General features: G+C 32.6%; 1 protein-coding gene across 12 annotated transcripts in view; it reads left to right on the forward strand.

Moving 5' to 3' along the window:
• Positions 1 to 22,869, forward strand: part of dock3 (dedicator of cytokinesis 3) — a 189,812-nt gene that overhangs the window by 130,623 nt on the left and 36,320 nt on the right. For all 12 annotated transcript variants that reach the window (XR_006157940.1, XM_042749368.1, XM_042749366.1 and 9 more), the window contains 7 exons: positions 5,519 to 5,600; positions 5,696 to 5,756; positions 6,286 to 6,433; positions 13,652 to 13,740; positions 15,421 to 15,546; positions 22,083 to 22,207; positions 22,607 to 22,769. Coding sequence is in view for 11 of the 12 variants with exons in the window: in XM_042749368.1 (XP_042605302.1) it covers positions 5,519 to 5,600; positions 5,696 to 5,756; positions 6,286 to 6,433; positions 13,652 to 13,740; positions 15,421 to 15,546; positions 22,083 to 22,207; positions 22,607 to 22,769 (794 nt within the window). In the remaining variant the exon portion in view is untranslated. The remainder of the gene's footprint in view (positions 1 to 5,518; positions 5,601 to 5,695; positions 5,757 to 6,285; positions 6,434 to 13,651; positions 13,741 to 15,420; positions 15,547 to 22,082; positions 22,208 to 22,606; positions 22,770 to 22,869) is intronic.

Consider the following 22,869-nt stretch of genomic DNA (forward strand, 5'->3'; position numbering starts at 1 on the left):
TTTTAACTTAAATCTACTCTCTGAACATGTTTCTTTATGATATAAAGATCATACATCAACCGAAAGCCTATCAGTCTTTACACACTCCAGACGCTAAGTATGTTATTACCGTGAGCTAGCGAGCGCTACACAATAGGATCTGAACAATCGGCGAGTGGTTTGAATGGGAATAATAGCGCGGCTGACGTTGGAGGAGTTTAATGAATACCTGTCAGCGTCTCCTCCGGGGAAGAGGCTTGCTGGTTTCTGGCGACGTGATTGGTTGATGTGGATCAGGACGGACACACGTGATGAGCTGATGAGTCTGGAGAACATGTGACGCATGTGTAACATTTAATGTGTGTGTGTGTACATGTGACATAAGACATTCACATCTTTGATCAGATACAGTATGTTCTCCTGCATAACTGCATATTCCATGAACAGCTGATTAGCAAGGCTTTTATCATGAGATATTGTTATTGTTGTTTTGTACAATATATATATTATCTATATATATATATATATATATATATATATATATATATATATATATATATATATATATATATATATATAGGTATTTGTAATGCAACATTGGTTGTGTGCTGTTGTAAGAAGAAATAATAATAATAATAATAATAAATTGGTTTAGCTAGCTAGTTCGTTAGTTAGTTAGCTAGTTAGTTAGTTAATTCATTCGTTAGTTTGTTCATTAGTTTGTTTATGCACTATTTTTTCTTTTCTATTTTTGAATAAAAAGTGTAATATAAATAACAATTTAATTAATTGTTATTTATAAAATGTATTAATTATAAAATAATTATATTTATTAATTTTGAAATAAAATTAATTAAAAATATTAATTAGTTACTTATTTAATTTTAGTTGGAATTAATTTTTGTAATGAAATATGTTGTAGAAAACAAGTACAACAAATTCAATAATTTTTTTTTTTTATTAATTATTGTCCTGTCCCGTCCCCCAGTACGAATTAGCAGGGTTTTATAATAAAATATGTTTTAGAAAACATTAATTTATTTACTTATAAAATTTTAGTAATCCAATGTTGATTGTGTATAAACTTAAAGTAATAAATAGAATTAATTAGATTTAATTTATTTATTATTTAGTTATGTACAATAGGTAGCACAAGTTTTATAATTAAATGTGTTGTAAAAATAAATAAAATGTATAAAAAAACTATTTATTCATTCTATAATTTTTACAGTAGGAATTAGCAAGATTTTAGATTTTACATTGGATTTTGTGTTTTGTATATTGTTATTATATAAAATATATATTTATTTTTTATTTTTTATTAAATTAGATTTTACATTGTAAAGGACATCTTGCTAGACATCCAATACCAGCTGACTCTGTTCCTGAATTAATTTTATGCTGTTTTCTCCATCAGTAATCCCAGTGCCTAAACTTCACATCGACTCACTCAGCAGCGTGAAAAACAAAACTTTTATTCAAATTTTGAATAAATTATACATGGAAAGCGAGCAATGCATCAACAGCAATTCCATTAGAGTTAGTGAAGTTGTTTCAAGTTTACACACTTTCACGCTGTGCTTTCAGCTCGCTGACTGGACTCCAGTGTTTAGACTATAGACTCTGATTTGCTGTTGTCAGTAATCATTTGCAATGCTCAATCACTGCACTGAAACACGGTGTAGAATATTTGCCCAGTATATTTCACACATTTGTTGTGCATGTTCCCTCATAAAGCCTGAACCAACAAACTGAAGTCTTGATGCGTGTGCCAGCAGCAGAAGCAGCACAGATATTTTGTGAGGTTTGGTTTGTGTTTGATATGCATGAGGACTGGCTCCTGCAGATCGGATGTGGCATGTGGAGATTTCTCAGCAAGCAGAACTGGCTTGAAATCATGAATTAATATCTGATTAAGCTCTCAAAAATAACATTTCAGAGTTTGCTGGCACTGAAAAAGTCATTAGGGCCTCACTTTTTTTTCTTTTTCTTTCATTTTTTTTCAATGATTACATTGCACCAGCATTTCAATATTTCACTGTGAGGAACATTTGGAAAAACAAATTTGATATGTTGAAAGAGAGAGAGAGAGAAAAAAAAAACTTGTGTAATTATTTGCTCACATTTATGTTGTTCAGAATCCAATTTGGCTTTCTTTCTTCTATTAAACAAAGTACTTATTTGATTTTTTTCCAGTTAAATAAATAAATAAAACATATTTATGTAAAAGCAGAAATGAAATGCTGCCTTTTTCCCACAAAATTAAGGAACCAATTATCAGTTTATTAATTAAAAAACTGAAAATAATATAAAGAATTTGGGGAATTGTATGTTTATGGATTTTTATGTAAGTTTATAGAATTTTTTTGTTTTAGTTAGATAATAAAACATTATTTGTTTGTTTGTTTAAAAGAAAGTCAGTGCTTCTTTTTTTCCCCATAAAATGAATGGATTAATTATATTTTTTTAATATGAAAAAAATGTGTAAGTAAATAAACAATATTTTTATATTTATTTAGTGAGTCTATTAAACAACTCCTATATATATATATATATATATATCTATATATACTATATATATATATATATATAAAAATAAAAACATTTTAAAAAAATATAATCATATATATAAATATAATATAATATAATATAATATAAAACATTTTAAAATAATATAATATAATATAATATAATACCTATTTAATAGTGCTTCCAATTCTTAATAAGTTGCTAAAAGATTAAAATACTGAAATCAGTTATAAGTGTATTCATTCAAAAAAGTAATGTAATATAAAGAAATGGATGCATCTAGGACCTTTTTAAACCTTAAAGCATTAAAAGCACTAAAATGAATGTGTCTGAACTTAACAAGGTTTATTTTATTTTATTTTGGTTTATTTTATTTTTTTATTTTAAGAAAAACTTCTGCTAAATTCAGCAGCTACAGTAATGATTTAAAATAACATTTAATTTCTTTTTTTATTTATATGTTCTATATATGAAGAGTTTTGTTCCAAAACGCAATAAATCCATTTTGATCAATTTGAGTAAAAAGAAAGAAAGTGGCAAGATGAAAACCACTATTTTCTGTTTCAAACATTCACATAGCATCTTTAGGTTATAATAACATTTAAATTTCAAATCCAGATTTTGATTTTCAAAGATTTATTATAAAATGTTATTATTTTTTCCCCAAAATGCAATATATCCATGACACGTTTTTGTTTGTTTGTTTGTTTGTTATTTCCATTAAATCAATATAAAGGTTATTTTTCATATTGAAACTGATGAAAATACACAACATAGTAAGCTGATCCACATATGACAGCCTCTGAACTTGGTCAATACTAATCTTATATACAGGCACTGGACTAAAAATCAGTCATCGCTCCCAAAAATGAATTTAACTGGTCGTCTTGTTAATGCTATAAATTAATTACAACAATAAAATAAATTTTCATCATGAACGTACATGACAACAACATCACATTGAAAACCAAAGAAATTCCAAAATGATATTTCCCTTACATTCAACTAGCTCCCAAAAGTGCATTCATCTTTGCCATGTTACATTCATTTAGTTGACTAGTGCTATACGCTGTATTAACAAAAATATTAATGGCATTAATAAAAACTCTTACACTGACAAGCTACGCAATATCGCGTTCATAATCGAATGTGACTCATCTGCGATTATGAATGTGATACTACATAACTTGTCAGTGATGTACGGCTTTGTGTATTAAATGCCCCTCCATCTGAAAGCACGCGATGGAGATTTATCACAGAACCGGCTTTACTGACGAGATGCGCATGACAGTCACATCCCTTGTTTGTTGATCACAAAGTACAAAGTAGATGAGGAAAACTAGGATGCCGGGTGTATTCAGGGCGCCACCATTACTGTCTAGAGTGTGTGGAATGGTGTGCTGTGATTGGTTGTTACTGTTCACAGTGCATGGAATGGTGCGCTGTCATTGGTCGTTACTGTTTACAGTGCGTGGAATGGTGCATTGTGATTGGTTGTTACTGTTTACAGTGGGTGGAATGGTGCGCTGTGATTGGTTGTTACTGTTTACAGTGGGTGGAATGGTGTGCTGTGATTGGTAGTTACTGTTCACAGTGCGTGGAATGGTGCGCTGTCATTGGTCATTACTGTTTACAGTGCGTGGAATGGTGCGCGGTCATTGGTCTTTACTGTTTACAGTGGGTGGAATGGTGCGCTGTGAATTGGTTGTTACTGTTTAGAGTGTGTGGAATGGTGTGCTGTGATTGATTGTTACGGTTTACAGTGCGTGGAATGGTGCGCTGTCATTGGTCATTACTGTTTGGTTTTTGTGGAATGGTGCGCAGTTATTGGTAGTTACTGTTTACAGTGCGTGGAATGGTGCGCTGTGATTGGTTGTTACTGTTTACAGTGCATGGAATGGTGCGCAGTGATTGGTAGTTACTGTTCACAGTGCGTGGAATGGTGCGCTGTCATTGGTCATTACTGTTTACAGTGCGTGGAATGGTGCGCAGTTATTGGTAGTTACTGTTTACAGTGGGTGGAATGGTGCGCTGTGATTGGTTGTTACTGTTTACAGTGGGTGGAATGGTGTGCTGTGATTGGTTGTTACGGTTTACAGTGCGTGGAATGGTGCGCTGTCATTGGTCATTACTGTTTACAGTGCGTGGAATGGTGCGCAGTGATTGGTCATTACTGTTTACAGTGCGTGGAATGGTGCGCTGTGATTGGTCGTTACTGTTTACAGTACGTGGAATGGTGCGCTGTGATTGGTTAAGCGGATATATCGCATTCTGCAAAGAAAGGAGATTGGCATTTGTCGTGGTTTGGAAAAAAAGGGAGAAAACATGACAGAATAACTCGGCGGATATCGCATTCTGCGTAAAATTAAAAATTGACTTTTCAGTACCAATCAGAAACAATACTGATTTTGGCGGAAACTCAATTTTTTTTTAATGGCGTTTATTGCGTTTTGGAACCAAACTCTTCATATGTTTTATTTATATTTAACAAAATCTTAGCAATATAATTGAAATATTTAATATATGGTTAAATAGCATTTCAGACATTAATTCAATTTAGTTCAGAATAACATTTGCCAAATTAAAGGTGATTTATTATTTTGTCAGAAAATTATCAAATTATTGTGATTCATATATTTTTTATTATTATTATTTTATGTTTAAATGCATTTTTAGCATGAATTAATGTTTTAAATACAGCTATTTTGATTAAATAAAAAGTGTTTTTTATATCTATTTTTATTTTTGACTTCACAAATTGATAATTGATTTAGTTGCATAAAAATTCTGTGACAATTTTGGGACACTACTGACACAGAAATCACACACTTCACCATGTAGGATAATTATGTTAATTTTGAAATGAAAATCAATTGATTTTAATAAGTAAAATCTGGGTCTGAAGCAAAACTAGTTGAGAGTAATTACTTCTAGCTGTATTTTCTTGTCCAAATGATGAACATTTTAAATGACAACATTCTCATGTGAATTCTTCTTCTTCTTCTTCCAGTGAGAAGTTTATGGTGAGACTCAACAAAAATGGTGGCCCAAAAAACCCAGAGAAGGTTGACCGCCTTTGCGCCCTCTTTACGGTGGGACCAACATCTGTTATTGCTACGGCTAAAAAATACAGGACTACATATGAAAATACTTCAGACACTAAGTAGCTTCTCTTTTTTTCTCACAGGACTTAAGCAACAAGGACATGAAGAGAGATCTGTACATTGTGTCCCAGGTCATCAGGACGGGTGAGTATCCCGTCTCATTTAGCCTCTTTCCCTTTCTGTCTTTTCTTATGTCCATTTCCTTCATTTGGAGACAAACGTTGCCACAAGGCATTGCATTTCTACCAGCAACTGCATCTCTAGAGCTCTTACGTAAGTGAGGCACAGCATGCTCCATTCCAGTTTATAAAGGGACGGGCGACTGAGAATGAGACAAAAATATGTTAAATACAGTCAGAAGGATAAAAAAAAAAATATTGAAATACTATGCATTTAGTTTGAATTATATTTTCCAAATATAGCAGTACTAAAGTGATAGAATTTTCCAATAAATTGGCACAAACATTAATGTAACAACATTATAATGGCCACTGATTCACTGGGAAATTTTGCTTTTGCTTTGTGTTTGCTAGCAAGTTAAAATATATAATTTGCAGATCCTTGCATTCAAGTCGATGCCTAATTGTCTGCTGGACAGGATTTGTGTAATCATATGGATGGTAGTATGCACACGTACGTTTCTGACAGTGATTAATAATACTTCTTTGTTCAGGGCGGATGTTGTTAAACGACTCGAAGAAAGGCCCCCCTCACGTCCAGTACCGCCGGCCGTACGGATGCGCAGTGCTGGCCATGAGCGACGTCCTTCAGACCATCTCTGAACTCAAAGAGGAGAAAGACTTTGTGCTCAAAGTTTACACGTAAGCCTCTTCTGTGCACTTTAGAGCCGTTTATCTGTTTGATTCATCAATTAAATCGAAAAGAAAGACTGGGGAACTAAGTTTATTATAAGCTACATTAAATCGCTCACTCGCCTTATTAAATCTACAGTCTCGACAAAACACTTGAGCGTTGATGGATAAAAACCACTCAGGAATGTATTAGCTGCTCTGTTCCAGCGAGAACTGGGAGTTATTGTGGCCTCTGTTATTTGAGATTCGCAAAGCTGAGCGTAGCAAACACGAATTCATGTAAAATTGATGTGAATTATGCATTGTACGGATCTGACGAACATATTTGTTTCATAACTGACAGGAGGTTTTCTCAAACTCAGATTTGTTGTTGCTTTTTAATAAATGAAGATTTGCATGTCAAAACTGCTCTGTTCATAACCCTATTGTGCTGCCTACCTAGCATTTTAAGCATAGCATGCATCCTTTGCATTTAAAGCAATCCCAGAATGCATTTCAACAAATCTAGAGAAAATAAATCATCAAAAAATGTGAATAGTTTAAGAAAAAAGTAAAAAGTAAAAAAAAGTTTCAGAGAGTATGCTTTTATGTTTTAAATGATTAAATGTAAATGTTTTATATTTTACTCAATGTTTATATGTGCGACAGCTTTATTATTGTGTCATTAGCGTAGCGACATGCTATCATAATATTTTGTAGAGTGCTGTGGTCTTTTTGATTCTGTCTGTTATGACTTTAAAGTTCTGATAGTATGTTTTCATATTTTATATGTCATCAAATATTTATATGGGCTGTCTACTGTTATGCTTACTACAGTGCTGTTAGCATAGCAACATGCTAACTTCATAATTTATTGGAATGTTTTATAAACATTCTAATTCAGTCATTTCAGTAAGTTTGCTTTTATGTTTTATTTGGTAAATTTTTATAGTAGCTTTATTTTTATGTTTACTATAATATTGCTTTATTAGCATAGCAACATGCTATGTTCAAACTCTATTGGAATTAATATTAAATGTTCTAATTTAGTCACTTAGAAGTATTTTTTATATTTCACTTAGTATTTACCCTTACGAAAATTAACCATGGTTTTACTATAAATAACTACCCCCCCCCCCCCCCCCCGAAAAAAAACAAAAAAAAAACATGGTTACTGTAGTTAATATATTTGCATTTTTTCCATAGAAAGCATATGAAATGTAAGTAAAGTGTCTACTTTAAAGGTAAAGAAATTTCAAAATTTGGTTGAAATAATGTTACATTGTCATTCAGTGCAACACAATATTTATGTAAAAATTCAAACAACATGCTTATTCTGACTTCTGACAGAATAAGGGAGCATATTAAATTTTATACTGTTTTATATGAGTAAAAAATTATTACTGACAAATGGGCAAAACCTAGGATAGTGGCAAATTTTAAACATGTAAAATTTCAAATAATAAAAATTTGGGGTGAAATTATTTAGTCTTTAATATGTCATAAATTGATTTTTTGTTGTAAATATGCCTGACAAGATTGTTACACTGAATGACATTTTAGTGGGTCTCTTCTGTAAATCAGGGGAAAATGTATAATATATATTTGTTACTTAGAAAAACAAAATCAAAATTGCAATTAAATTAAACAGATTTTTTTTTTTCTTTTTTTCTTTTTATTTTGGGAAAAACAACAATTTAAAGCAGTATTACACATTGTTTTTATGCTTATACCCTTTTTCGTCTTTGGCCCCTATATATATATATACAGTATATATATATATATATATATATATATATATATATATATATATATATATATATATATATATATATATATATATATATATATATATATATATATATATATATATATCACTTGAGGAGTGTGAGTCAAGCTGACGAGTGAGATTTAGTTTTGAAACGAAATACAAAAGTGCCTGATTTAAAAATATTTGAGACTTTGGAAGGCGCTTTGTTAATAAAATAAATGTTCTATGTTTAATACTATAAGTGAGTTTTGTTGTTGTCAATTCAATCAATTGACACTGAACTGATGCTAATTCGAATGCGCACAGGCATTTACAAGCTATTTAAAAGAGAGGAAAAGACGTCAAACTCTAACAAACTACCTCACCGTCACAACCCTACTGGAGTAGCGTATTGCGCTATTAGCATAGCAGCAGGCTAAACTCAAACACTATTGTAATTAATTGTTAACGTTCAAATCCAGTCACTCATGTGGCTCCATTTTGGTTAGTTTGCTGCCTAATAAGGTAGCTGTCAATGTAGGCAGTATACTAGGTTTTTGGAACAGAGCTAATATTTAGCTACATTAGCTGCAGTGTACATTTGCTTTTGTTTCGAACAGAAAAGACATTGCGTGTCATTTGTGCTGTGAAGCTGTCTCTGAAATCCTCCCCTGTGGATGGCACACGTGCTCCTGTCCTCCAGCTATCTCCATCACAGACGTTCATTACCTCAGTGTGCAGCCATGCAGAAAGCCTCCTCTGTTTTATTGGCTGGGGAACTGACAGAACTGGTAAAAGAAAGAGAAATCAAGGAAAGAAATAAAAGAAAGGTGTGGAGAAAGAAGAGAAAAGGGCTAGATTTGTTTGGAAACCCCAACAATCAAAATGTGATATTAAGCCATCAGTGTCTGTGAAACTAGGAGAAATGCAGACAGTTTTCTCTTTGAATATATTTTTAAATGCAATTTATTTATTTGATGTAATGCTGAATTTTCAGCAGCCAACACTCCAGTCTTTAGTGTAACACGATCCTTCAGAAAGCATTCTAATATGCTGATTTTTTATTATTATTATTATTAATTTCTGTATTTATTTGTACTCAATTATGAATAATAGTTCTTATTATTAACAATATGGGTTTACTACTAATAATACTTACTACTAATACTATTGGTTTAAGTACAAATTTATTTGTTTGTTTATTAAAATTAAATAATTGCATATTTAACACTTAAAACACTTAAACACTTAACACTTAAAATATCAAAACAGTTAAAACAGACAGTGTATTATATTATTATATATCTCAAGTAGTTATATTCATAAGCTAAATATATAAATAATATTATTTACCTATTTATTTAACTAAAACAAAGAAAATTATTAAATTAAATAATTAATAAATAATGCTAAAATAAATATTCAATTTAAATTATATAATTCCTATTGTACTTTTTTATATATGTATATATTTTTAACCCATATGTTTTTTTTTTAGTTTGTGTAGCTGTATTTATTTATTTATTTATTTATTTATTTATTCAGATTGCATATTTAATTACATAACAATTCAATCAAATAATTTACAGTACATAATTAAAACACACAGCTTGTATTCATGTATATAACTCTATACTATATTTATATGCTTATTATATATAAACGTATATGTATTTAAGACACAATTGTATTTTTAAAACCCATATTCATTTTGACAATGTCTATATTAAAGCAATCTTAGTGAAAAGTTTCAATCAGCACAGTTTTCACCATTATTCTGTACAGTATTACAGAAAACCAAATGTAAGACATACAAATGTGTGCAAGATGTTGTGACTCAATGCAATGCTTCTGTAGGGTGAGTCACACTTCTGTCAACCGGCATGAAACTCTCTCACACTCGCCCCGGGTCAGTCTTTTTGTTGAGCCCTGAAGGCTTTCCTGTTCTTTGGGCTTAAGCGAGCAGATCAGTATCTTTGAGGTTATAAGACAGGAACAAAAATGTTGATATATTTTTTAAAATATATATAAATGCATGGTTACGCAATACATGTATTTGCATGTGTATTCAGGCTGGACTAGTTGCTAGGGACATCTAGTGGTAGACTTTTAGGAACGTAATGCCACGACAAACCAGACCGACAGTTGATCCGATCGGATTTGCAGCAGATATTTCTTTGTCTTCTGGAATGTAGCGCTTTCCATCAAACAGCCTGCGTTGGTGCAATGCTGTTGTGACCCTGCGAGCGACAGACCAGAACCACCCTTGACGCCCTTGGAGCCAGTCGCCAAGACAGTCAACCAGATGGACTCTGTGGGAGTTCCCACAAAGCATCTGCCCACTAAGCCACCACAAACACCAGCATTAGCATAGCGCGGAGGTCCCTTTTCAGCTGCCACGACGGGTTTAGTCACTTCTGGATCAGGCATTAACCACATCACTTCCCCTCAGGCCAGAAAGCTGCTGTTCTCGAACCTCCAACAGCTAGCCCACAGCGATTTAGCAGCTTCTGATGCTGGAACGTAGCATATGACTCTGTTCTCTCTCCTGAGAGCACCGCACTTCTCTGCTTTTAAGCAGTAGAGTGTCGTGATTTGCTTCATTGTGATGGCTCTCAACACTTGGCTGTACTTGACTGCATGTTTTTTTCACTCACCATTATATCGTCCAGAGTGCCAATTGACAAACGCCGCATGCAAATGGTAATGCAGCTGTGCCGGTTGGGGTTAATTGTATTGATTGTAGGTTATTCTACACTCAGCGTCAAAGATATACCACTTCTTTTGTAGAAACGGACACTGGATACAACCTGGAACTCTTTAGCACCATTCTCAAAAAAAAAAAAAACAACCTGGAACTCTTTAGCACTATATATATATATATATATATATATATATATATATATATTATATATATATTTTTTTTTTTTTTTTTTTTTTTTTTTTTTTTCTAAAAAAAAAAAAAAAATGTTCATATGTTTCAACATCTTGACATTATTTCTAATCAAAAAGGACAATTTTATGGGTGACTAAAGGATTTTATTTTATTTATTTATTTATATTTGGTTTTGCTTGCTTTGTGTTTTGTTTCGCTTTGATTTACTTAGCTTTGTTTTGTGTTTGTTTATGTTTTGTTATGTTTTGTTTTGTTTTATGAAGTAGGAAAGGGTTATAGCACTAGTAATCAATTTTCATAAAAGATCATTTGATGTCAAATTCATATGAATATATGATATACCGATATATAGCAATGTTCAGATATTTTTATAAACATAAACATATTTATTTGTTGTTGTTTTTTGTTTGTTATTGAGAACAAAGTATGCATTTTAAGATTAAAACTAGTATTTGAGTTTATAACTCGCTATTATAAGTTACAAACAATATAAAGTAAATATTCAATATTAAAAAAAATCTGAATTATAAAATATAAACTCACAGTAGCAAAAAAAGGTATATACCGATATATATATATATAAATGTTTAGATTTAACAATTCATTCATTCATTCATTTATTCATTCACTCACTTATTCACTCACTTCATTCATTCATTCACTCACTTATTCACTCACTTCTTTCATTCATTCTCTCATTCATTGACTCACTCACTTCATTCATTCATTCATTATCTCAGTCATTCACTCACTCACGTCATTCATTTATTCATTTGTTCATTCTGATTCATTCACTCACATTAATTAATTAATTAATTCATTCATTCATTAGCTTTTTCATTTATTCCCTCATTCATTCAGTCATTCATTCACTCACTCACTCATTCACGTATTTTTCACACACAGTCATTCATACATTATTTCATTCATTCATTCATTCATTCATGAAATTAAATTCATTAATTTATTCATTCATTCATTCATTCAATATTTTAACACCACCAATGACAAAAATAGTATTTAAAATTATGCTAATAATTACTTTGTTTTATTATATTTTATATAATAATGTGGAGATACAAAATAGCAAGTAAATCAATAAACCAATGAATAAATGTCATATAATATGACAGATAAAGGGGACAGGATTGTGATTCTATATGTTAATTTTAAAGGTAGATAATAAGGAACAATATCTGAAATATCTAATAAATTACTAGATTATAACATCTTGGGCCCTATTTTAACGATCTAAATGCAAAGTGTAAAGCACACGGCACAGGTGCACTCAGGGCATGTCCAAATCCACTTTTGCTATTTTAACGACGGAAAAAAACGGTTGGTGGGCCCTATTTTATCGATCTAAGCACATGGTTTAAAGCGCACGGCACTAGTTTTGTTTTTTGGGTGTGGTATGCAATAAACCAATCAGAGTCTCATCTTCCATTCCCTTTAAGAGCCAGTTGCGCTCGTGCCACGACTTACACGGCGGAATTTGGCAAGCACAAAGACAGAACATGACTCCGAGATGAAACGGAGCTGCTCGTGTGCGAGCAAATAGATAGCCTAATTCTGATACATGCGATGACTATCCATTATGACATGTAGGCATTTTTATATTTAATTAGCCTACAAAAAATTCTTATGCATTGCAATTCTTTAATTTTTAATATTTGGCATGTTTGTGTGCTGCTGTGCATCCCTGTTGTTAATAAGCAACGTGTATGCGTGTTGTGGACCCGCCTATACTAATACGCTCTTTAAATAACAAAGAAAAAACATTGCGCCAGACTTTAGACCAGGTTTGAGTTGATCTATGGCGCAGTCTATTTTCAGCTCCTTAAAATAGCAATGCACCTGAGCACGCCCATGGGCGCACAAATAGGCGCAAATGCATTTGCTAATTAAACGAGGTGGCGCTGGACGGGAAAATGCGAATGCCGCCGGACTGAAACTAGCAAACACACTTGCACTGCACCTTGCGTCGCATTGCGCCGGGTGTATGATAGGACCCATTGTCTTTTTGTTGATTAATTGAAGTTTTCATGACTTAGAAGTGAAGTGAAAGTGAAGTGAAGTGCTTGTTCCTGATCATATTGCACTATTCTGGTTTGTAACGACTTTTAACTTTCTAACTTATCTAACTTTTTCGCAATCCAAATGACATTAAAACATCGTTCTCATTGAAAATCCTTTTTTATACAAGTAAAGTGCAAATAGTGTTGTATGTTGACTTTAATGCTCTTTAAACACTCATTTAACACTCAAATTTATTTTCAAACATTTTGAGAAGGGATCATCATTAAGCAGTCGTGCTACACTAGAGTATCACTGGGAATTGTGGCAAATGAATAATTCTCTTTGACTGGATGAAAGCCCAGTTTTTACTTCAAGTCTTGGCACATTCGTAAGCATACTGCGATACCCCCTTAGGACAAGACCTTTTACTGTTGAAACTGACTTACATTTACTGTATACTGTCAAATTACATTTGTGACTCCAAGCATTTGAATACTGATGCACCAATTCCACCTGCTTCATCTGCACAACAACATATTTTCCTTGCTATAATCGTTTGTCCTCTTTCTTCTCTCTTTCACAGGTGTAATAATGAAAATGAGTGGTACCAGATTCATGAGAACATTATCCGCAAGTCCAGCACCAAATACACTGCCCCCAGCACTAACTACGGTAAGTGCACTTTCAAAATGGTCGTACACTTGATTTTAGTGTTATCTTCAGATGAGGAGCATTTAGTTTCACAGAAACTGAACAGTCCTTCCAAAAAGTCTGTCCATTATCCTGCTATGCTGTTATAGTCAATATTTCACTTGTTTTGTTAAAATAACTATATGTGGCTATCTTGTTCTCTTTAAATTCTACATAATTCTGCTTAAATAAAGTTATATATAATTTTATAAAGTTATATGAATTCAAGTGACCAACTTGGAAAAAGAGAAAATCTGTGTGGGGAACTTTTTTGCGATCACACGATTTAGCAGATTCCTATTGGAAGGACTTAATTTTGGTAAATGTGACACAGTTTGGTATTTTTCTCATAATTCATCTCACAATTCAATTTAATTGCGAATTTCTTTCACAATTCTGACTTTTTTCTCACTATTTTGTGTTTATATCTCACAATTTGGACTTTTCCTCTCAGAATTGTGAATTAACATCTTACAATTCTGCCTTTTGTTTCTCAGAATTACGAGTTATATTCAACAATTCAAAGCACTTATATCTTGCAATTATGACTTTTTTCTTACAATTGTGAGTTTATATCTCACAATTTTGGGTTAGTGTCTCGCAATTCTGAGTTTATATCTCAGCGATTCTGAATTATGAGATATATTGCAATTTTTTAAATCCTGTGGTGGAAACAGGCTTTTGTAGATATTCGTGGAAAATGATGAGATTAATATTGAATAAAGTAATATTGAAAATATTTTAAGCCCAAAACACACTACACGATTTTAGCAATCCTATATGATCGATTTTTGTAATACTGTTAGATTTGGGTCTATTTTAATTGGCTACGAATGTGTATAGACTGTACGATGATGACACCAATTGACTCGTACGATACGACACACGTTACTATAAAGAATAAGTAGGTAATCGTGGTAATAGGTATTTGATATTTGTATATTGGTAGATAATGATAAATCACACTTTAGCAGTTTTATATTTTATATTATATTTTACAAAAACGGTCTATTGTCAATAGTATAGCGATTGACAATAGTCACTTTCAATCAAGCAGCATTACATTGAACGTGTGGGAATTGATGAAAGAGTCCAAAGTAATATTGAAAATCTAGATCAGATCCCTGAAAACCCTTACAATGAGCTGCATCAGCAAGCAAAGTAAGGCCAGTCTAGTTCTAGTGGATAATGAATATGGTAGAGGTGTGTCTTGAGGTATCGTTCAGTAGTAATTAGTATGTTAGCTGTTCTAATTGAGAGTTTATTCCACCTTTGAGGGGAAGGCCTAGAAATATTTCTGGACCTGGATGAACAAAAATCCTTCCCACTGGGAACTGACGGGAGCCAGGCAATCAGAATGACTGATTGCGGCAGGCGGGCCGGTGTGTGCGATTTAATGAAGGATTGAAGGTAGCGGGGAGCCAGGTCATTAGCGGCATTGTAGACCCAAAACAATATCTTGATTGAATTGAATTGTAGCAGTTACTGGCAGCCGACATAGAGACCTGAACAAAATCGTAACAGAAATGCAATCTCTCTGGTACATTCTTCGAATCAAAGGCCCATTTTACTAAATAAATACTAACGTAATCACAAGGATAATTACAGTGGTTGTCAAGATGAAGTCGTCTCACATTTCCCCGAACTCTTCTTCTCGTGCAGGTCTAATCATCTCACTGCAGCTGTTGAGGGGCGACATGGAGCAGGTGCGCAGGGAAAACCCCATGATATTCAACCGTGGTGTGGCCATCACACGCAAACTGGGCTTCCCTGATGTGATCATGCCAGGTAAGTCTCATGAAGGTCACGGCTGAACTTAAAGATTAGTTCAGGACTGAATGAATCCAAGAGATATGCCAAGATTTTATACTCATGTTCTGAAAGTAGACAGTTGCAGCAAATTAAAGTTAGAAAATGTACAATATTGTAAGAGTTATTCACAGTGCACAATTTGGTGGTACCATAGTTTTTAAATATATTAGCCGATATTGGCTATTTAGTTCTGCATTCTCATTTTCCTTATTTTTGAATCTAGATTAATTTAATGTTCAATTAAATTTAGTCTTTAAACATACTAATAATTTAATAACTTTCTTCTGTAACAATTTTTAAAATGTCTATAGATGTTTTTGATATTTTTGATGTTGTAGTTGTTAAGTTTACTTGTTTTATTTTTAAAAAAAAAATCTTAGACAAAAACAATATAAAATGTTAATATTAACAATATAGCAATAGTTATTCATACGTAATGCACAATATGTCAGTACTATATCGGTTATCGGCCGATATAAGAATTTTTTAGATTATATTGGCCGATATTAGCTGCTTAGTACTCCATGCTCATTTCCTTTATTTTACATGTAGACCATATTTGACCATCGCTTAATAGTGACTAATTCATAAGTTAGTCTTTAAAAATTTGAATAATTTAATAACTTAATTATAATGTGAAATCTTTAGCAAATCTCAAAATTTCTATTTTTGTATAGTAAATTATAACATTGTGGTAAATGTATTTATTAATATATATATATATATATATAATATTATAATTTGTATTTTTTTGTAGTTATTTATATTTTTGTGGTAAATGTATTTATTAATTAATATCTACATTGTATGAGTAGTTATTTATACACAATGCACAATATATTGGTACCATATCAGTTATTGGCCATTATTATAATTTTTTTAATACACTGGCTGATATTGGCTGTTTCATTATAAATCAGACTGTTTGATTGTGAATGATCATTTACTGGTCACTTGAAGTTAATCTTTAACAATAGTAATAATTTAATAATTTTGTTAAATGTAATCTTTAGCAAATCTCAAAATGAGTGTCTATTTTTCATACTGTACAATGCTGTGATGCCTAAATTCAACAGTAGCATATAAATGCATTAATTTATTATTATTATTTTTGTTGTTGTTGGTGTTTTACATTTTTATTTTAATTAAACAAAATAGTCTCAAATTTATCGGTTATCGGGCATAACATAAAAATAATTATTGGCTTAGCATATCGGCCATAAATGTTAATATCGTCACTCTTTTCAAGTGAAATAATAAAGTGTGACTCAGTTTTCACACTATGCTAGAGTGTTGTGGATGGTTTCCAAGGTGTTACTATGCTGATGCTAACGTGTTTTTAGCCTGTTGCTAGGTTGTTGCTACTGTAGATGGTTTCTGAGGTGATATAGGTGGTTGTAAATTCCAGATCGCATCCTATTGAAATGACTGGATTTCAGCTGCAAAAAAAAAAATCAAAATAAAAATCAAAATTCTCATTTTATCAAAGGAATATCTAAGAACCTTTTGTTCCCTTCTTAACTCAAAGAGTTTTCTCACTACCTAGCAACCTCATAAAACCACTTATCTGCAATGCTTTTCAAGTGCAGGTCAAAGCAACGTGTAAGCCCTGAAGCGAGTCTTGTGAAAGGGCCTTTAGAACGACTAATAATCACACGTAACAGCACATAATCGCCCTCTTTGCCTTTTAACTGCATAGAATCAAGCTTATATAAATTAATATGACCCACATTTTGACAGACTGTACTGGCTCTCTGCTCCAAACCCCAGAGGGCCTGTAAAACCAACTGGACTCCTGCAACGTCAAAGCTGAGTTAAGAAATCCCATCCCTGTGATTCAGAACGAGCCTGGGGGCTTCTCAAAGTTGCTCTCTTAATAAAATCATGTCACTGTGTGTTCTTTCAAAATTTTGAGTCATTGGATGGACCCCTGGCTCTCGAGTCTATTCCCCAACAGTCTTCAGTGTCAAAATCGTGTAGCCATGTGCAATGTCTCTTCTCTTCATCCATAAACTCGCACATCAGTCTTGTAGTCCCAGATGTCCTTCAGTGGTAGGTGGATTGATTGGTCCTCCATCTTCTTCTGAGGATCCCTCTTATTTGTCTCTGAGTTAACGCTTCCTTGCTCTTCTGAAGGGCTCAATGATTGGTTTATCATCCACGGATCGATCAACCTGAAGTAGTTCGATTATCATCACAGACAAGGCTGTGCTCTTTAAATTCAGCACTTTGAAATTCGATAGTCCTCTGAGAACCAAGGTTCCTTGGGTTTCTGAGGTACGGATTTTTCTGAAAGAGGCTTAGATGTTACTGAACTGCGATATCTGGGAAAAACCCTTGTAATCGTATTTCACATTGCTGCATTGACTTTATTTCCTGAAAAGATCAAACTGGCCAGGATTCTAAAGAATAGTCCCAGCGTTGGGATCCATTGCATTAAAAAAAAAAAAAACAACATCTGTCTGTCAAATGATATTTAGTCTTGGCGCCAGCAATTAGATGGAATATTGAACTGTTAGCATTATGAAATGTTAATGACACTTGAAGTGCCGCAAGCTTTGAGAATTATTCATTCTCATGACATTTTCAATAAGCTGGAGATGAGTTTGTTTAACAAAACCTCTCCAGAATTATGTGTGCATTCCTTTTCTGGTGTTAGTGTCGTGACGGGTTGATATTGCATCATCCATTTCAGCTTTTTCGGTTTCTTTTTAATGCCTTTTTTCAACAGCCTTGGTTCTGTATGTGTTTTTCATACTCTCTTTCTCCATTGGGATTTCAGAAAGTTCTAAGCCATGAATCAAACTATCCACAACTTTCATTTAAATCAAAATAGTTGTAGTAATTTTTTTTTTTTTTTTTTTTTTTTTAGTTTTAATCTAATATTTTCATTTTATTTCAGCTTTTATTTCAAAATGTTTTTAATAGTTTTAGTTTGAGAAAAAAAATACAAATTTTTCTGTTTTTTACGTTTTTTTTTGTGTGAAAGTTTTAAAAGTTTATGATCTAATGTTTAATTTTATTTATTTTATTTCAGCTTTAAAACTATTTTAATAGTTTAACAATAACAATACTTTAAGTAATGTAAGGTAATCTAAATGTAATATATCCAGATGGACTTTCAAAAAGTAAAAAAACATCAACAACAAAAAAAATATTTTATTTAATCACTATTATTTAATAGTTATCTTAGTATAAAAATGTCCAGATTGATTCTCAGAATTTTGGTTCCTGTGATTCTGTTTTGTCGTCCTCTTAATATGTATAACAAAACATAATTTGAGCACATGCAAATACATAAATAGTAGTATCTTCTTCCATTTCTGTATATGCTAGCTACTGCTGTTAGGTCATTTTTCCTCATTCGAACTGGGAATGCACCAGGATTGTTTCTTGTTGGAAGGAATTTGTGCCTGAACAGAGAGCTTTATATGGATTTAATTCAGCGAAATAGCTCTGAAGCAGTGGAAAGAAGGGTCTAACACTGTAGCCGTTATCCATTACAGAAAGTGTCTAAACAGGAACGCAATCCAGTACTCACAGGGAGCCAGCCTGCTGCTGCCAGATAACATTTTCATCAGGATGTGGAACTCTAGGATACTGTCAGCCAAACAGACAAACACACAAAGCTTTATTTCGGCTTTTACTAAATAAAGCGTTGTCTGTTCTGTTCACTGTTTCTAAAGCAGTTGTGATCGTATTTGCTTTCTTATCTAGATTTTTTTCTTGGTCGATTCACTAACAGTTGCAGCTGTGTTGTGGGACGTTGAAAGTTAGCTTACTTTCTTTTTGATCTGATATTAAGTACAGCATCAAGGCCAATATTGTCAATATTGATTCTAGTAATGATACTGGTATTATTTATTCAAAATATGTTTTGATACCATTTTAACATTGTATTTAAATCATTTTAAAGGTGTAATTTAAAACACTATGGATTGAGTTATGAGAATCATTTACTAACAAAAAATACAGATCATAATTAAGCTTCATCAACTTTTGTTTTGTAATGACTCCAGATAATGTTTGAAGATTGAAAATAAATTTCTTCTAACCTTACCATTATTAATACTGTTATTCATTTTAACTATAAAGCTCATCGAGTACATAGTTAGTATTGAAAGTATAAAGATACTTAAAGATCTACCCATCAGTACTTTACAGTATCATCTAAAGTATCCTACAAAAAAACCTTGCCAATTTTGTCAATATTAACAGGCATTTGCATTCTTTGCATACACACCCACACACACACACATATGTGTGTGTTTGTGTGTGCAAAGAATGCAATGAAATTTTGTCAGTTTTGATTTTATATTTTCTGTATATATATATATATATATATATATATATATATATATATATATATATATATATATATATATATATATATTTTGATTTTATATTTCCTGTATATATATATATATTCACTTTTGTTAGGATACTTTTAGAAGAGCAGATGCTTGTTGTATTCTGTTCTACTTTGTAATATTAGTTTATACGTACAGTGTAATGGAGATTCATAATGTTTGCAAAGGTCCTTAGGCAGTCAATTTTGTTCCTTGTTACTCAAAATGTTTGAGTCATTCTCAATTTTCTCATCTTGCAAAGCAAAAGTCAAGTAAACTATTTCATTATTCACATTACACACAAAATAAAGTGAAAGTATTATTGCATAAATTGGTTTATATCTTTCTCCCCAGTATATCCACCCCCAGTAAAGACATTCAAGGGATATCTGGTGGCATCAGAGCAAATTTAAGCTTTTCTTTAAGGTGTATGCCGAAATATGCATAACTGCACTCATAACTGTCTGCAGGGTGGGTGTCAGCAGGAGAAATGGTTTCTAGCGGCGCTCTGAAGAGCCACACATTCTCTTTTATTGCATCAGCTGTAATTGGAAGAAATCAAATTAAACCCACAACTTCTTTCACTAACAGCTAAAACTTTGTTCCCCTGGGTAGACGGGTAAGAGCTAAGCACAATTCCAGAGAGAGTCTGTGTTTATTTTGAGTATTATGATTCAGATGCTTGCCGCTCGGCTCAGAGAATGTGGGCTGCTGGGTCATGGATTGAATGAGGTTGATAATGAAAGAGTCGACTGAAAACCAAGGTTACATGTGGAATCACAGTGTAAAAGACAGGTCGAACTCAAGTTTGATGAGATTTCTTACAGCCAGTGGGCACAGTTTCACTTCAGCAGTTTAGCTGGACAAACGATTTGACCTTTTATGTAGCAATAGCTTTTATTACAGTCTGTAAAAGGGTTTAAAAGTGAAGCTAAATTAAGTGTGCCGGGTCCATCCAAGATTATATTTTCTCTTAAGTTTGAACAAAACAGATATAGGAACATGCTAACAAATTCTTAATAGATATTGGATCATTCTTACTTTTATGTTTTAATTAATTAAATATATTGAAATTTTATTTTATTTTTGTATTTTACAATATTTAAATATAAATTAGTTATAGAAATGGAAATCTGAAAAGAGTCATGTTAATGTGGTATGCACAATTCAAAACACTTATTTACACTTACAGTGCACTTAAACGATTACACTTGCTGGAGAAAATATCTGTGTGACTGTTTCTTTAAAATTTATTTAAAATTTGTTTTGCTTATAGGATATCTGAGCTGATGTTTGAACACAATGTTTTTTTGACAGGTGTGCTTTAGTAAGAAAAAATAGAGAATATATATTTATAGAGAGAGAGAAAGAGAAAAATGAGGGGAACTCTTTAATTGTTTCTTTAAAATTTGTCTTCAGATTTTTGCCTAGAATGTCTGAACATTTTTCAAATCCACGTGGTAACACATGTATGTTGAGATTTTCTTGTAATAATTCTACAAAATGAAAATGTAAGTATATTTATATAAGTAAATATAATAAAATGACAACATATTTGTAACAGGTGCAGTTTTACCAAGCAAGCAAATAAATAAATAAATGTTACCAAAAAGTGATATTCTGAAAAAGTGTGTAAAAGTGATGTTTACAATCCAACATGAAAACTTGCTGAAGAAAAAAAAGTCTTTGTGCGAGCCTTTTGTGTGTTTATTTAAAATTTGTCATTAAATTTTTTTGTCTAGGGCATCTAAAATTTTTTTAACTCTGTGTGGTGTGGTTATTAACCATCCAAAGTGGAAATATAAGAGAAAAACCCACAACATTTTTGTGACAGATGCAATTTCACAAAGCAAAAAAGAAAGAGAGGGAAAAAAAAGTTACCGAACAATGGTGCTCTGAAAGAAACCTTTATGCAGCTGTTTCTTTAAAATTTGTCATCAGATTTTGATCCAGGATGTCGGAACTTTTATAAACTCCATGTGGCTATATGTGAATGTTGAGTTGTCCTTGCAATAATTCTCCAAAACGAAAATATAAGTAACAAAATGACAACATATTTGTAACAAGCGCAGTTTTACCAAGCCAAAATGAAAAAGACTAATATAACGAAACAATGTGTGTGTGTGTGTGTGTGTGTGTGTGTGTGTGTGTTTCTATCTTCAGGCGACATACGCAATGACCTCTACCTCATGCTGGAGAGAGGAGACTTTGAGAGAGGAGGCAAGAGTGTTCAGAAGAACATCGAGGTCACCATGTATGTGCTCTACGCTGACGGCGAGATCCTCAAAGTATGTCAAACTGCCTTTATAAAGGAATAGTTTGCCAAAATTTTGCCATCATTTACTCACCCTCATGTTGTTCCAATGTTGTATAAAGGGAGAAGTTTTAAGGAATTGTATTGCATGTATATTGAAATAAAAATCCACAGAAGCAAAAACTACTGGTTTGGGATGACACGAGGGAGAGAATAATGAAAGAATTCTCATTTTTGGATAAACTATCTCTTTGAAAAACATATCAGTGATCTGTAGCTCATGTGGTGAGTCAGTTTGGAGGAGTAAATGAGTTTGGGACTTTCTGATGTATTTTACATAAGCCCATCGTAAATGTTGGTGCCGCAAACTTTGATGCACACTATAAAGCCACATGAAAGCAAACAGTTTCCATTTTCTTCTATCTTTTATCAGGAGTGCATTAGTCTGGGCTCAGGAGAACACAACATCAGCGAGTACCGCTCTTTCGTGCTCTACCACAACAACAGTCCGCGCTGGAGTGAGGTCATCAAACTGCCCATCCCCATCGACCGCTTCCGCGGCTCCCATCTGCGATTTGAGTTCAGACACTGCTCAAGTAAGGACTTTGCACACTGCTGGTATAATTTTGCACATATTTAAGTGAATTGATTTTTCTCCTGACATTTGATCTGAAGGCTTATGCCTAAATGACTGAA

This window comes from Cyprinus carpio, chromosome B22 (assembly GCF_018340385.1).
Source record: "Cyprinus carpio isolate SPL01 chromosome B22, ASM1834038v1, whole genome shotgun sequence".
NCBI lineage: Eukaryota > Metazoa > Chordata > Actinopteri > Cypriniformes > Cyprinidae > Cyprinus > Cyprinus carpio.